General features: G+C 45.5%; 1 protein-coding gene across 1 annotated transcript in view; it reads left to right on the top strand.

The window, feature by feature from the left end:
- LOC139279662 (ethanolamine kinase 1-like) overlaps window positions 1–16787 on the top strand; it is a 610209-nt gene that overhangs the window by 151634 nt on the left and 441788 nt on the right. Inside the window, exon 2 of the mRNA XM_070898767.1 lies at window positions 2795–3054. Within this exon, the coding sequence (XP_070754868.1) occupies window positions 2795–3054 (260 nt within the window). The remainder of the gene's footprint in view (window positions 1–2794; window positions 3055–16787) is intronic.

Raw genomic sequence — 16787 nt, 5'->3', positions numbered from 1 at the left:
GTCCCTGGGATACCTGGGCCTCTATGCGTAAGCCTGGTAAGTGTCCCAACCTCCGGGACCAAAGGGTAAGTTCATAGATTTTTTGCAGGTCGGAGACAGCCGCCCGCAGGAAGTTTCTGACCGCAAATTCAGCCCCACGATGTTAGATTCTGTGATAACTAGATGTAAGGTCGGCATAACCAATTGGAAATATGGATAGAAATCATTTATGCCACATCCACATCCAATTAACATCTCCGTTGGGTTTTCAAGTAGAACTGAAGTTAGCCAGCAGTTTCCCAGTTGCAGCATATAATGAGTCCTGATGAGTTTGCACCGGAATAATAATCATAAGCTCACTCATATAAAATGGAAAGGGCTGGCAGAGTGACATTATAGTTCATTACAGAGGATCGTTTGCAAACCTGATAATACTGTAGACCAGGTTTAGCAAGCTAACTGTCTCATTCCTCCTTGCCTACCCTGGCATCACCAAACTCTTCAATAGCTGAATGCATCGTCATGAGCTTCATGGCCTTATCCTCATGAGGGGTGAGGGGTTTGAAGCTAGGGGTGCCCCCTCCATTTGCCTGCCTTTTGCTGGGCATTCATTATATGCTATCTTTTCCTGCAAAGAGATAAGTCAGTGAGGGTAAGGCCGGCAGTTAAGGAGTGGTTGGCTATTGCCATGGGGAGATGAAGTCAGAGATGTGGGGATGTGAGGATGTTACACCGGTGGAAGATGTTTTGGAGTTGTGCAAGGCAGTTGCTGTATGTTGGAGGAGTTGTGTAGCCATAGTGCAGGATAGGGTGATAGTGGTGCCCATATCCAGAGAGCATTGTGAAGGGTTAGTTGTGTAAGTGTTGGTTTAATAGCTGACAGAGAACAGAGAGCCAGGATAAATGGTTCATTCTCTGATTGGTAACCAGTAACTAGTGGGGTGCCGCAGGGATCAGTGCTGGGACCCCAACTATTTACAATCTATATTAACGACTTGGAAGAAGGGACTGAGTGTAACGTAGCCAAGTTTGCTGACAATACAAAGATGGGAGGAACAGCAATGTGTGAGGAGGACACAAAAAATCAGCAGAAGGACATTGACAGGCTAAGTGAGTGGGCAAAAATTTGGCAGATGGAGTATAATGTTGGAAAGTGTGAGATCATGCACTTTAGCAGAAAAAATCGAAGAGCAAGTTATTATTTAAATGGAGAAAGATTGCAAAGTGCCGCAGTACAGCGGGACCTGGGGGTACTTGTGCATGAAACACAAAAGAATAGTATGCAGGTACAGCAAGAGATCAGGATGCACTGCCCAGCCACTGGCAACTTCCTGCTGGGATAAGCTGTCGGGAGCACTGGCCGGGGGCGGTAAGGGGTCGGCGCGTGCCCAATGTGGCGGGAACACGGGGCACGGCAGAACCCGTTTCTGCCATCCCCCCCAGCCCGGGGGGCAATTTCAGACCATCCACCTGTCGTCCCCCCCCCCATCCTGGTTGGAAAGGCCTTACCGCCCCATTGCCACCTCTTAGAGGCGGTAATAGGCCTTAAAGAGGGGGCAATTTCAACCCCTAAATATAATGAAGGTTCTGGAAAAGAACACAGTTATATTAAGGTTTGTGTAAACTAAAGTGTAACCCATCCGCTTGAAACTTGCCCAAAGTTAAGATCTTGCCTCACATGAGCACATGGTTAGCATGGACCAATCAGAAAGCAATTTGCAACACCACATTCTTTGAAGAAGAAAGACCTTGAGTAACGTGATTTTCATGCCCATTATCTGTTTGTCAAAATATTGAAGATATTTCAAAGACTGTATGTGAGCACCTGGTTGAGACATTAATTCTCAATCTGACCAAAGTTGTGACAGTATATAATTGTAATCATAAAGCTGACTACTGTCTAAGCTGCTTAAGTTGAAAGAATCTTGGCGCTGTGTATGTTTCCGTAGACCTAAGTAAGGCTTTTCATTTGATTCACCATTTGCACATCGAACTTACAGCTTACACTACAATGCCTCTGGAGCGTGAGTGTTGTGCTCATTAAATCCCATGTGATCAACTATCATCAGAATTTAAGAATAAGAATTTTCTTGGAAATGTAGCTTTCAAAACTGAGTTTTTAATGGCTGATATTCATCAATTATAAGTGACGCTTACATACTGGGCTTGTAATTTTACACCGTGCCAGACACTAATAACACACAATATCTGCTTTCTGGTTTAAATGCAGAGAGAGAATGCCCTCAATTGTACAGTGAAATTCTTACAGTACTACAACAGTCAGAGGGTCGGGATAATTGTACCAGTCTTTGCTGCCACTGGAGACCCATTTGTAGCACAAATCGGAAATTTGTCACCGACTGTCCACGATTCTCTGACCATTCATTTACATTTCATTTGTACTTCTGTATTAGAACAGTGTTTTTGTAATTAAGGATTATTTTGTTTTCCTTTTTGTGTTAACTGTACAGGAAAGTGATGGCAGTCGTGTAAAAGGTAATATGCTGCGTGTGGCTCAAAAATAGTTGAATATTACATCTGAAGTGTGGACTTGTACATTTAAGATTCATTCTAATTTCCAACTTGTATAAATTGCTCTGTTTATTTTGGTTCAGTAATTGCAAACAATCAGATGAATCGATTTCTACTCACCTACTGTTAAGTTTAGGTGTTTTCTAGTAAGTTATAGTTGTCTTGCTTTACATAGACTCACTTGAACAGATAGCAAAGGGTGGTCATTACCTGTGGAAATGTAACCCTCGGCATTGAGTCCAGAACTTCAGAAGAAACTGACCTCTTTGACTTTTGTTCCTAGACTTTCACAGATGGAATCACAAACAAGCTTGTCGGTTGTCACGTGGATTCATCTATGGAAGATGTTGTTCTAGTCAGAATGTATGGCAACATGACGGAACTCTTTGTAAACCGCGATAATGAGGTGAAAAGCTTTCAGGTTCTTCACGATCACCACTGTGCTCCAGAACTTTACTGTACTTTTCAGAATGGAATATGCTATGAATTCATCCAAGGAACAGTCTTAGACATGAGGCTGCTCAGGGAGCCTTCCATTTACAGGTAACAAACGTTAAATTATCATATTGTCTTTTTGCAGCTAATAATATTGTTTTGCTAAGACATTGTATAATCTTCCACTCCAGCTGTTACAGGGGTGAAACTAGCATAATCTAGTTTGAATATTTATGTGGTTTCCTTTCAGATTAGGGCTTCCACACAGAGTCATTTGGGAGCCAGACAGTAATGTTGGGTGATCAGTAGTTTAATGGGAATGTGATCAAGGGAGGCGGAATTGGCTCTCATGGATGAGATGAGCTTGGAGAGAGCTTGTGGGAGATGGGAGAGAAGCTAGAGAGAGATGGGAGTTCAAGGATAGGATAGGAGGACCTCAGGGGAAGTTTTGCTTAGTGGCTAAGGAGAAGAACAAAACCGGCAGAGGCAGCTGCTTTGATGGTCTCTTTCTGAAAGAGACCATTCGCCAAACCAATCCGTGTCAGCATTTACCCTCCATGCAAGCAAATAGTTCTAATCACATGTACTGTTCCTATATCTCGTCAACCTCTTTCCATCATCCATCTATCCAATCTCATATTGAATGTTTCTGCCTCAAACACTAACCCTGGAAGTGAATTATAGAGTCTCACAGCTGTCTGTGCAAAGAGGTTTTTCCTGCCCTGTGCTCTAAATCTATTACTTTTAATCTTGTACCTGTGGCTGTTTGTTCTTGACCCCTCAACTAATGGAAACTTCTTCTATCTACCCTGTCCCATCCTTTCATAATTTAACACTTTACACTTGGAAACTATGGTCTGGAAATTGCGGTCGGAGTCTTCCCGCGGGCGAATACCTCTGAACCGCAAGTAAACTCCATGCCTACATGGTGCATCCTTATCTTCGAAGACTCGTGCTCCTGGGCCTTCAGGGGTAAAGGCCCACGTATCCCAGGGGTGCATGCAGTTCACAAGTGTCCCTGGGATCACGTGGGCCAGTCCAACAAATCACAAAGGGCGACTCCCATTATGTTTCCGTTTACGGGAGATTCTATTTACGTACAAAATCCCCATAAGCATAATAGGAATCCCCTAAAAAACACAATTTCACAGCACTTAAATAAAAATAAATCACCATATGGTCAAAATTAATGAAAATACAATTTAGTTAAACATTTAAAACAAAAATTAAATTTTTTGAAAAATACATTTCAAGATTTTTCAAGGGGCCAAAAAGTAACCTAAACTAATTTTTTAAGTTTTTGTATGGTTAAAAGCATTTAAATATGTTGATTTAATATTTAGTTTACCCCTTACGCTGGTAAAAGAAGGCCTTACACCTGTTTTTACCAGGCGTAAGTGTCTCGTGGGCATTTGCTGGGCAGTCGTTGGGCAAATAGCCCAACTCTCTGCCAGCGGAGGTCCATTTCCTGAGGATGGGTACGATCTGCCAAGCTTAAACTTGACAGATCACAAGTTACGGGTTTTTGCACATGAGCATGCAGAAACCCAGAGCTTGCGGGGCACTTACCACCACGTACACACATAGGCCCTGGAAAATCCAGTCCAATATATTTACCTGCTGGAAAAGCGAATCTACAATCTACAAGTATGTACATATATATACGTTGTAGCAGAATACGATGCAATATGTGCGACAAAAAGCTTTTTTGCACATTACGTATTCCACAGTAATATAAACAGAAAATGCTGGAAATCTCAGTGGGTCAGGCAGCATCTGTGGAGAGAAAGCAGAGTTAACGTTTCGAGTCGTTGCTTGATCCACTGAGATTGCCGGCATTTTCTGTTTTTATTCCAGATTTCAGCATCCGCAGTATTTTGCTTTTGCTTACATATTCCACAGTGTTTGGTAGTTGTCATCAACTGCCTGCAGTCCTTCCACTTCATTTGCCACTTGGAATCACATAGCCAATAAAGAACACAATTGAAGTTTTATAATGCAGCCAAAGGCTTATTGCATTATTTTATGAATTCCCCACCATCGGGTTATATTTACCTTTTCAAAGGCATGAAAATATTATGTTGCTATGCTCCAAGAAATATAATACAGTGCTGTTGTAGTAGAATAAAAAGTATAGAAAGAGAAACGGAGTACTTTTCTATTGCTTTTGTGGGCAAAATTTTAAAATGTACTTTGTGTCATTGCCTTGAATTGAAATTTGAGATACCATTTCAAAATTGTAGTATGAATGACAATGTAATCTTGAAATCGTAAGTTTCCACAATACGTTGAGGTTTTTAAAGGTACGACAGAAATGTAGACTTTAGTCACAGGGTGTGGCAATTTGGTTGGCAAATTAATCCTTTTGCTGACCTGGGTTTAAGTGTGCATTTTTTGGTTAGCATGCTAACCTCTGGGGAGCAAAAGAGAATTTATTCACTTTTTTGTGTTCCATGCCAAAAGGAGTATTTATTGTACTCTTGCTTTAGAGCGTTGATTCTGAAGTTGTTCCAGTGTATTGCACATTGGAAACTATGATTTGATGTTGGGTCACTTTATGAGTGTACTAGAGTTACTATTGAATTGGATTCCTTTGGTTTACCACTGAAAAAGGAATAAAATCTATGATAAACAAAAATATGGTGTTTTGAAAACTGAAAATTGTCATCCGCTGGTAAATGCCACTCTCTTTTACACATATGCTTGGCAATAAATGATCAAACCACTGTGCAGATTGCCACATCTTGCTACAGTTTTGCGTGGGAGCAGTTGCCAAGAAATGACTGCGCGCCAACTTTCCACAAATCGTGTAGCGCAGTTCTTAAGAAAACAAGTTCAAATATAGCAGTCTGAAACACAATCACAAATAGGTTTGGAATTTCAATCATTCTACAACCCACAGTACCAAAGCAAATACCTTTCTGATTTATATTCTGGGTTAAAATGTAAAAAGAAAACGCAAAGGAAATGAAACTCGTGCGTCTTTCAGTGACATTTTTCCCCATTTTTGGGAGAAGTCAGAACCAATGCACTTCTCAATCAACCTGGCGGTTGCCCCCGGTTTCCGATTGGGGGTCTCCAGGTTGTAAGTCTTTCTTGTGAGAACGCGGTCAATCAGTATGCACTTGCAATGATTATCACTTTCCCACTTCTCACGCAGCTAATGATCCACTTACTGTGGGAAAGACAACAAGGAAGTACAACCAGCTGTGTTTAGGAGAGGGCCTCTGAGGGTTTTGTCAACAGCTGAGCAAAATGTTGGCAAACCTAAGTTGTCAGATCCCTTAACACAGGTTATATACTTTTTTCTTCCCTACTTTTGTTATTTTCCCTTCAGCATTATAACCAAGATTTTTGAGCATTCGTTTCTTCATGGAAGACATCAATGAACCAGTTGGGTTTTTATGTCAGGCTTTCTGCTGCCAGCCCAGAAAGGGTCCGATTTATTGAATTCAGTTTCATAACCTGCCATGGTGGGATTTGAGTTTCTGACTTCAGCCGGTCCTATGCCATAACCACCGGGCGATTGAACTCGTACTGGGGTTGAGCTATGTTTAAGTCTTGCATTTTGAAACAACATGAATTCACACTGGTTTAAATAAAGTAAGATGCTCAGACCACTTACCGGAGCATTTAGTGTCACTGAATCCAAGAAGGTATCCAAGAGGTAAGTCAAAGCACAACAAGATACGGGGTGGAAATTTGTTTGTGCCTCTGCTGTGGCATTGATCCGGGCGGAGCGGTAAATTGTGCGCCGGGAAACGGTTTGTGTCTCCAGCTGCAAAATTCACCAACTGGGCACTGAGTGTGGAGCGGAGTGCTAAGGGAGGCGTTCTACACCTCTTTTAGGGAGCTAGGCCGGCTGAGCGACTGAACGTCCCAAGATAAACAGCCGGCCTCGGAGCGCCTGAAGAGAGGCTTCCGTGGAAAAAAGAAAATTGGAAAAAATGCACCAAAATCATTCCCAACACATCAACATAAATCGCAAATATATATATATATATATGTATATATTTTAAATCACATCACGCTTGCCGGTACAGCTGGAACCGGCAGCTTTCACAGACGGTCCCACTCGGGCGGCACTATGGATCAGGCGAGTTTCAAATTTCAAGCTGGTTGCAACCAGGGATGTTCCACACACCGGCTCGCCTCTCTCGGGCAGTACTGCTCTATGCCCCCGTAAACCCTGCACCGAATGTCCCAGTGGGGCATTGGAAGCTGGCCATCCACCCAGAAATGCTTTCCGCCACCATTACCACTCCTCCGGGGCGAAAACAGGCGGCAACAAACCGAAAATCCAGCCTATGTGTTTAACAATAATTGGTCAAATTTGCAGCATGTCACGGTGTGTGCCCTGGGTACCGAGAAGTGCTTTATTAATATCGCTGCTGCATCTAGCTACCATCTGAGAGACAGCATGGTGAAGTGTAATTGGTTGCTGGATTGGTACAAGAGGCTCAGCCTCGAGAAACCCGCCGGATCCACACGGGAAGCAGGCGCTCGAACCCTCCGTACAACAGCACTCTCCCTGGTAGTACTCTACAGCTGAGTACTGCTCTCCAGCATGGCTATCAAGTCCGCATGTCAAATCCGTTGATGTCCAGCTGAAATGTACTGTGAGAATTATCACCGGTACGCTTTTAGCGACACCAACACCTTGGCAGCCCGTGCTTGCAAACATCGCATCACCATACCTACACCGCGAATATACAGTCTCCAGAGAATACAACCGCTACACCAGCAAAGCCATGCCGATCCAGGCCGACTTGAACAACCTACCGCCAACCCGTCTCAAATCTAGAAGGCCATTTTGGACTGTTGCCGAAGCCCTTCAGTGATCTCCCCTCAGCCTTGATGTCCGGTGGCGAAATGCTTGGAAGAACTGTGCCGTACCGAACGGATCCCTTATAGAGGACCCCACAGGACAACCTGAAGGATCAAACTTGCCTTGCAAACAGTGGACAACCATCAACCACGTCAAAACCACATTCTTCATAGATGGAAGATTAAAGCACCCCGATCATGTGACTGTGGAGCTTCTAATCAGACCCTGGAGCACATCATTGAGCACTGCCCTCCGAGGAAATTCTCAGGCAGCCTACAAGATATTCATGCTATTACACCGGAAGCTTCGGCCTGGATATCTGACTTAAATATTGACATTTGATTTGCTCTGCTACTACCATACGAAAGAAGAAGACTAAGATCTGCTCACCTATCATCGCAGTCCTCCTGTGGGTTCCCATCCTCCAACGTGTTGATTTCAAAATCCTTGCTCTTTTATGAATCCCTTTATGACCTCACTCCACACTACCTCATCAACCACCTCCAATCCTACATGTTAGCTTTCACCCACCGCCCCTCTGAGTGCAAATTAAGAACATAAGAAATAGGAGCAGGAGTAGGCCATATGGCCCCCTGAGCCTGCTCCAGCATTTAATACGACCATGGCTGATCCGATCATGGACGATTATCCACTTCCCTGCCCGCTCCCCATAACACCTTAATCCCCTATCGGTTAAGAAACTGCCTATCCCTGTCTTAAATTTATTCAGTATCCCAGCTTCCACAGCTCTCTGAGGCATTGAATTCCAGAGAGAAGAAATTCCTCCTCACCTCATTTTTAAATGGGTGGCCCCTTTTCTAAGATTATGCCCCCTAGTTCTAGTCTCCCCGATCAGTGGAAACATCCTCTCTGCATCCACCTTGTCAAGCCCCCTCATAATCTTATATGTTTTGATAAGATCACCTCTCATTCTTCTGAATTCCAATGAGTAGAGGCCCAACCTCCTCAACCTTTCCTCATAAGTCATCTCCGGAATCAACCTAGTGAACAGTCTCTGAACTGCCTCCAAAGCAGGTATATCCTTTCGTAAATTGCACATGTTCTCTTCCCGCTCACTTCCCGCAGACTCGAGGGGGCCAAAAGGCCTACTCCTGCTCCTATTTCTTATGTTCTGCTGCAACATCAGGAATAGACTGTTCAGTCACTTGGGCATATTCACTGGAACTCATTCAAACCCTCATCATCTTACTACATCTCTTCCCGAACTCTCATGCTCAGTGTCTCCCCCACTCACCTCACTAAAGCACCTTGAGGGATTTCACTACATCTATATACAAAGGTTCTGCATTAGGGTAAGTTACTGTCTTAAGAGCCTATTGATTGGCGAAGGAAGCAAAAACTGAGGGAACGAAGGAGTTTTTTCTACCCTGGGAAAGAATGAGTTAGACAATGGAATCAGGGTAGTGAGAAATTACGTAGAATGTACGGCACAGAAACAGACAATTCAGCCCAACTGGTCTAAGCCGGTGTTTAACTCCACATGAGAAATAGGACGGAGTGTCAGAAGGCATATTTGGAACTTAAGAAGAATAAGAGAGGAAAGTTTGCAATCAATGAGGATGATGTCATTAATGATGCAGTTGCATCTGAGTAATGTAATGTTAATAAGACGAACACTGATCACACAAATCAGACTGTCCAGAAAATGTGCAACACAATCACTGAAAGTTAATAAAGTCTTGTTGATCAATTTTAAGATTTTGTTTGATGTGTCTGAGTGGAGTTCACACTACAGTTGGTGTGTTTGTCAGTTCAGACTATAGTTCATTTTGTAGAGGTACAACAGCATCATCATCATAGGCAATCCCTCGGAACAACAGCATCATCATCATAGGCAGTCCCTCGGAATCGAGGAAGACTTGCTTCCACTCTAAAAATGAGTCCTTAGGTGGCTGAACAGTCCAATACGAGAACCACACTCCCCGTCACAGGTGGGACAGATAGTCGTTGAGGGAAGGGGTGGGTGGGACAGGTTTGCCGCACGCTCCTTCCACTGCCTGCGCTTGATTTCTGCAATAACAACAACAACTTGATTTATATAGCACCTTTAACATAGTGAAAAGTCCCAAGGTGCTTCATAGGAGTATTATGAGATTTTTAAAATCGCCACCGAGCTGCATAAGGAGAAATAATTGCAAGTGACCAAAAGCTGGGTCAAAGAGGTAGGTTTTAAGGAGCGTCTTGAAGGAGGAAAGAGAAGTAGAGAGACGGAGAGGTTTAGGCAGGGAATTCCAGAGCTTGGAGCCGAGGCAACAGAAGGCACGGCCACCAATGGTTGAGTGATTATAATCAGGAATGCTCAAGAGGGAAAAATTAGAGGAGCGCAGACATCTTGGGGGGTTGTAGGTCTGAAGGAGATTACAGAGATAGGGAGGGGCGAGGCCATGGAGGAATTTGAAAATAAGAATGAGAATTTTGAAATCGAGGCGTTGCTTAACCGGGAGCCAATATAGGTCAACGAACACAGGGGTGATGGGTGAGCGGGACTTGGTGCGAGTTAGGACAGGGACAGCCGAGTTATGCATCGCCTCTAGTTTATGGAGGGTAAAATGTGGGAGGCCAGCCAGGAGAGCGTTGGAATAGTCAAGTCGACAGGAAACAAAGGCATGGATGAGGGTTTCAGCAGCGGATGAGCTGAGGCAAGGGCGGAGACGGGCGATGTTATGGAGGTGGAAATCGGCGGTCTTAGTTATGCTGCGGATATGTGGTCGAAAGCTCATTTCAGGGTCAAATATGACACCAAGGTTGTGAACAGTCTGATTCAGCCTCAGACAGAAGTTGGGGAGAGGGATGGAGTCAGTGGCTAGGGAGCACAGTTTGTGGAGGGGACCAAAAAAAATGGCTTCGGTCTTCCTAATATTCAATTGGAGAAAATTTCTGCACAACCACAACTGGATGTCCATCAAGCAGTCTGACAATTTGGAGAACGGGGGTCGAGAGAAATGGTAGTGAGGTAGAGCTGGTACATGTAGATGTGGCAACTGACGCTGTGTTTTTGGATGATGTTGCCAAAGGGCATCATGCAGATGAGAAATTGGACGGGGCCAAGGATAGATCCTTGGGGGACACCAGACGTAACGATGCAGCGTGGAGAGAGGGGAGATGGAGCATTCTGCAATAATTTGATGTGGAAAGAGGGGAGATGTAGCTGTTGTGTATCTGTAAAGCATGCACTCCCATGTTCCACCACCAGGGAGCGCATTCCCTGAAGTCCTAAGAGATGCCAGCATCCCTTGGGCGCACTGTATATAAGCCGGCCCCTAAGGCCTGTTCCTCACTCTGGAGTGTCTTAATAAAGACTGAGGTCACGGTTACTTTAACCTCCCCGTGTGCAGTCTCATCTGTGTTAGGAACACAATAACTGGCGACGAGTATACGAATCCAACGCAAAGATGCAGCAAACTGTGGGCATCCTGGAGAAGTTCTCAGAGGGTGAGGACTGGGTCGAACGGCTAGACCAGTACTTTGTAGCCAACGAGCTGGACAGAGAAGGAAGCGCTGCAAAAAGGAGAGCGGTCCTCCTCATAGTCTGTGGGGCACCGACCTACAGCCTCATGAACAATCTTCTGGCTCTGGTGAAACCCACAGATAAGTCGTATGAGGAGCTGTGTACACTGGTTCGGGAGCATCGTAACCCGAGGGAGAGCGTGCTGATGGCGAGGTATTGGTTCTACACGTGCCAGTGATCTGAAGGTCAGGAAGTGGCGAGCTATGTCGCCGAGCTAAGGTGACTTGCAGGACAATGTGAGTTTGATGGCTACCTAGAGCAAATGCTCAGAGACTTTTTTGTACTTGGCATTGGCCACGAGACCATCCTACGAAAACGTTTGACTGGAGAGACACCGACCCTCAGTAAGGCCATTGCGATAGCACAGGCGTTTATGTCCACCAGTGATAACACCAAACAAATCTCTCAGCACACAAGTGCTAGCAATGTTCATAAATTAACTGGAACTGTGTTTGCGAACAGAAATGAACAGGGCAGAAACCACGAGTCTGCAACTGCCAGCAGGCCTCAGGTGACCCAGATGACTCAGAATGTCGATGAGGCCTCATGTACCCAGGTTCTCAACAAATTTCCTTCCCTTTTTGAGCCAGACATTGGAAACTTTTCCGGGGCGAAGGTGCGGATCCACTTGGTCCCAGAGGCACGACCCATTCACCACAAGGCACGAGTGATACCTCACATGATGAGGGAGGGAGTGGAAATCGAACTGGACCGGCTGCAACGCGAGGGCATCATTTCCCCAGTGGAATTTAGTGAGTGTGCCAGCCTGATTGTTCCAGTACTCAAAAGTGATGGCACGGTCAGGATTTGCGGCGATTATAAAGTAACTATTAATCGTTTCTCGCTACAGGACCAATACCCGCTACCTAAGGCAGATGACCTGTTTGCGACGCTGGCAGGAGGCAAGACGTTCACCAAGCTCGACCTAACTTCGGCCTACATGACGCAGGAGCTGGAGGAGTCTTCGAAGGGCCTCACCTGCATCAACACGCACAAGGGACTGTTCATCTACAACAGATGCCCGTTTGGAATTCGGTCGGCTGCGGCGATCTTCCAGAGAAACATGGAGAGCCTACTCAAGTCGGTACCACACACAGTGGTCTTTCAGGACGACATACTGGGCATGGGTCAGGACAACATCGAGCACCTAGAAAACCTGGAGGAGGTTCTCCAGCGACTGGGTTGCGTAGGGCTGCGGCTGAAGAGGTCGAAATGCATCTTCATGGGAACAGAAGTGGAGTTTTTGGGGAGAAAGATTGCGGCGGACGGCATTCGGCCCACAGATGCCAAGACAGAGGCTATCAGGAACGCGCCCAGGCCACAGAACATCACGGAGCTGCGGTCGTTCCTGGGACTCCTCAACTATTTTGGTAACTTCCTACCGGGGTTAAGCACCCTTAGAGCCCCTACATGTGTTATTGTGTAAAGGTGAGAACTGCGTATGGGGGAAAGAACCAAGTAATTGCTTTTGAGAAAGCCAGAAACATTTTATGCTCCACCAAGCTGCTTGTATTGTATAACCCGTGTAAAAGACTTGTGGTAGTATGTGATGCGTCGTCGTATGGAGTTGGGTCTGTATTACAACAAGCTAACGTTGCGGGGAAGTTGCAACCTGTCGCCTATGCCTCCAGGAGCTTGTCTAAGGCCGAGAGAGCCTACAGCATGATTGAGAAAGAGGCATTAGCGTGTGCGTTCGGGATAAAGAAAATGCATCAGTACCTGTTTGGCCTCAAATTTGAGCTGGAAATCGATCACAAGCCCCTCATATCCCTGTTCGCTGAAAACAAGGGGATAAATACTCATGCCTCAGCCCACATACAAAGGTGGGCACTCGCGCTATCAGCGTATAACTATACCATCCGCCACAGGCCAGGCACCGAGAACTATGCGGATGCTCTCATTCGGCAACCATTGCCCACCACGGGGGTGGAAATGGCGCAGCCTGCAAACTTGTTGATGGTGGCGCAGCCCGCAGACTTGTTGATGGTCATGGAAGCGTTTGAAAATGATAAATCACCTGTCACGGCCCACCAGATTAGGACTTGGACCAGCCAAGATCCTCTGCTGTCCCTAGTAAAAAGCTGTGTACTGCATGGGAGCTGGGCCAGCATCCCCATTGAAATGCAAGAGCTAATCAAGCCGTTCCAGCGGCGAAACAACGAGCTGTCCATTCAGGCAGACTGCCTGTTGTGGGGAACTGCGTAGTGCTACCAAAAAAGGGCGGGGAGATGTTCATCTGTCATCTCCACAGCACACACCCGGGTATAGTAATGATGAAAGCGATAGCCAGATCCCACGTGTGGTGGCCCGGTATCGACTCTGACTTAGAATTCTGTGTACGGCAATGCAGCGTGTGTGCTCAGTTGAGCAATGCGCCCAGAGAGGTACCACTAAGTTTGTGGTCCTGGCCCTCCAGACCAAGGTCAAGGAGCCATGTCGACTATGCAGGCCTGTTTCTTGGTAAAATGTTCCTGGTGGTTGTGGATGCTTTTTCAAAATGGATTGAATGTGAAATAATGTCGGGAAGCACCGCCACCGCCACCATTGAAAGCCTGAGGGCTATGTTTGCCACCCACGGCCTACCTGACATACTGGTCAGTGACAATGGGCCATGTTTCACCAGTGCCGAATTTAAAGAATTCATGACCCGCAATGGGATCAAACATGTCACCTCGGCCCCCGTTTAAACCAGCCTCCAATGGGCAGGCAGAGCGGGCAGTACAAACAATCAAACAGAGCCTTAAACAAGTCAAGGAACTCACTCCAAACCCACCTGTCCTGAGTACTGCTCAGCTACCGCACGAGACCCCACTCGCTCACAGGGGTGCCCCCGGCTGAGCTACTCATGAAAAGGACACTTAAAACCAGACTCTCGCTGGTTCACCCCAACCTGCATGATCAGGTAGAGAGCAGGCGGCAGGAACAAAATGTAAACGATGGTCGCGCCACTATGTCACGGGAAATTGATCTGAATGACCCTGTGTATGTACTAAACTATGGACATGGTCCCAAGTGGATCGTGGGCATGGTGATAGCTAAAGAAGGGAGTAGGGTGTTTGTAGTCAAACTAGACAATGGACAAATTTGCACCTGGACCAAATGAGGCTGCGGTTCACAGACTGCCCTGAACAACCCACAGCAGACACCACCTTTTTCGAGCCCACAACACACACCCAAAGGATCAACGACACCACACCGGACCAGGAAATCGTACCCATCACGCCCAACAGCCCAGCAAGGCCAGGCTCACCCAGCAGCCCTGCAGGGCCAACAACACGCCAGCCCAGCGAGGGCACAGCCAATACACCAGAACAGACATTTGTACCGAGGCGGTCCACCAGGGAAAGAAAGGCTCCCGACCACCTCACTTTGTAAATAGTTTTCACTTTGACTTTGGGGGGGGCGTGATGTTGTATATCTGTAAAGCATGCACTCCCATGTTCCGCCACCAGGGAGCGCATCCCCTGAAGTCCCAAGGAATCCCAGCATCCCTTGGGAGCGCTGTGTATAAACCGGCCTCTAAGGGGGCAGACAAAAGGCAAGTAACTATAGGTCAGTTAGTTTAACATCTGTAGTGGGGAAAATGCTTGAAGCTATCATTAAGGAAGAAATAGCGGGACATCTAGATAGGAATAGTGCAATCAAGCAGACACAACATGGATTCATGAAGGGGAAATCATGTTTAACTAATTTACTGGAATTCTTTGAGGATATAACGAACATGGTGGATAGAGGTGTACCGATGGATGTGGTGTATTTAGATTTCCAAAAGGCATTCGATAAAGTGCCACACAAAAGGTTACTGCAGAAGATAAAGGTACGCGGAGTCAGAGGAAATGTATTAGCATGGATAGAGAATTGGCTAGCTAACAGAAAGCAGAGAGTTGGGATAAATGGGTCCTTTTCGGGTTGGAAATCGATGGTTAGTGGTGTGCCACAGGGATCGGTGCTGGGACCACAACTGTTTACAATATACATAGATGACCTGGAAGAGGGGACAGAGTATAGTGTAACAAAATTTGCAGATGACACAAAGATTAGTGGGAAAGCGGGTTGTGTAGAGGACACAGAGAGGCTGCAAAGAGATTTAGATAGGTTAAGCGAATGGGCTAAGGTTTGGCAGATGGAATACAATGTCGGAAAATGTGAGGTCATCCACCTTGGAAAAAAAAACAGTAAAAGGGAATATTATTTGAATGGGGAGAAATTACAACATGCTGCGGTGCAGAGGGAGCTGGGGGTCCTTGTGCGTGAATCCCAAAAAGTTAGTTTGCAGGTGCAGCAGGTAATCAGGAAGGCAAATGGAATGTTGGCCTTCATTGCGAGAGGGATGGAGTACAAAAGCAGGGAGGTCCTGCTGCAACTGTATCGGATATGGGTGAGGCCGCACCTGGAGTACTGTGTGCAGTTTTGGTCACCTTTCTTCAGGAAGGATATACTAGCTTTGGAGGGGGTACAGAGACGATTCACTCGGTTGATTCCGGAGATGAGGGGGTTACCTTATGATGATAGATTGAGTAGACTGGGTCTTTACTCGTTGGAGTTCAGAAGGATGAGGGGTGATCTTATAGAAACATTTAAAATAATGAAAGAGATAGACAAGATAGAGGCAGAGAGGTTGTTTCCACTGGTCGGGGAGACTAGAACTAGGGGGCACAGCCTCAAAATACGGGGGAGCCAATTTAAAACCGAGTTGAGAAGGAATTTCTTCTCCCAGAGGGTTGTGAATCTGTGGAATTCTCTGCCCAAGGAAGCAGTTGAGGCTAGCTCATTGAATGTATTCAAATCACAGATAGATAGATTTTTAACCAATAAGGGAATTAAGGTTTCGGGGAGCGGGTGGGTAAGTGGAGCTGAGTCCACGGCCAGATCAGCCATGATTTTGTTGAATGGCGGAGCAGGCTCGAGGGGCTAGATGGCCTACTCCTGTTCCTAATTCTTATGTTCTTGTGTTCTCACTCTGGAGTGTCTTAATAAAGACTGAGGTCACTGTTACGTTAATCTCCCTGTGTGCAGTCTCATCTGTGTTAGGAACACAATAGTAGCATTCAACAATAATTTGATGTCCATGAAAATGCATGCTTGTCTGTGTTCATCAATCAATGTTTTACTGTAAGCTTTAATGACAGATGAAGCACCAATTGCTTTTTTCTTGCAGTGCAATAATGTCCCTGCTGTTCTTAAAAGGTTAAATGTACGTTCGGTTAATATTCTTTTCCAGTAAATCAACAATCATTATTAATGTGTTTTCTTTAAACCCTAATAACCCTAAAATCTCTGGAAATGAAAGAAAACCTAATGACTGGGGTTATGAGTGCCCTTACATTTTTGAGAGAATCAGTAAAACCACGGATTCTTGCACTGAGACAGAACAGAACACTTTTAATGTATTTTGTTCAAAAAAAAAGTTATTGCTATAAAAGGGGTCTTGAAAAGTTTACTTTGAAAGCAGGGTCAGAGGTCACAAGTGTTTATGGTCGATAT

Source organism: Pristiophorus japonicus, chromosome 14, assembly GCF_044704955.1.
Source record: "Pristiophorus japonicus isolate sPriJap1 chromosome 14, sPriJap1.hap1, whole genome shotgun sequence".
Taxonomy (NCBI): domain Eukaryota; kingdom Metazoa; phylum Chordata; class Chondrichthyes; family Pristiophoridae; genus Pristiophorus; species Pristiophorus japonicus.
The sequence above is the reverse complement of the archived record's forward strand: the minus strand, read 5'-3'. Positions and strand labels throughout refer to the sequence as shown.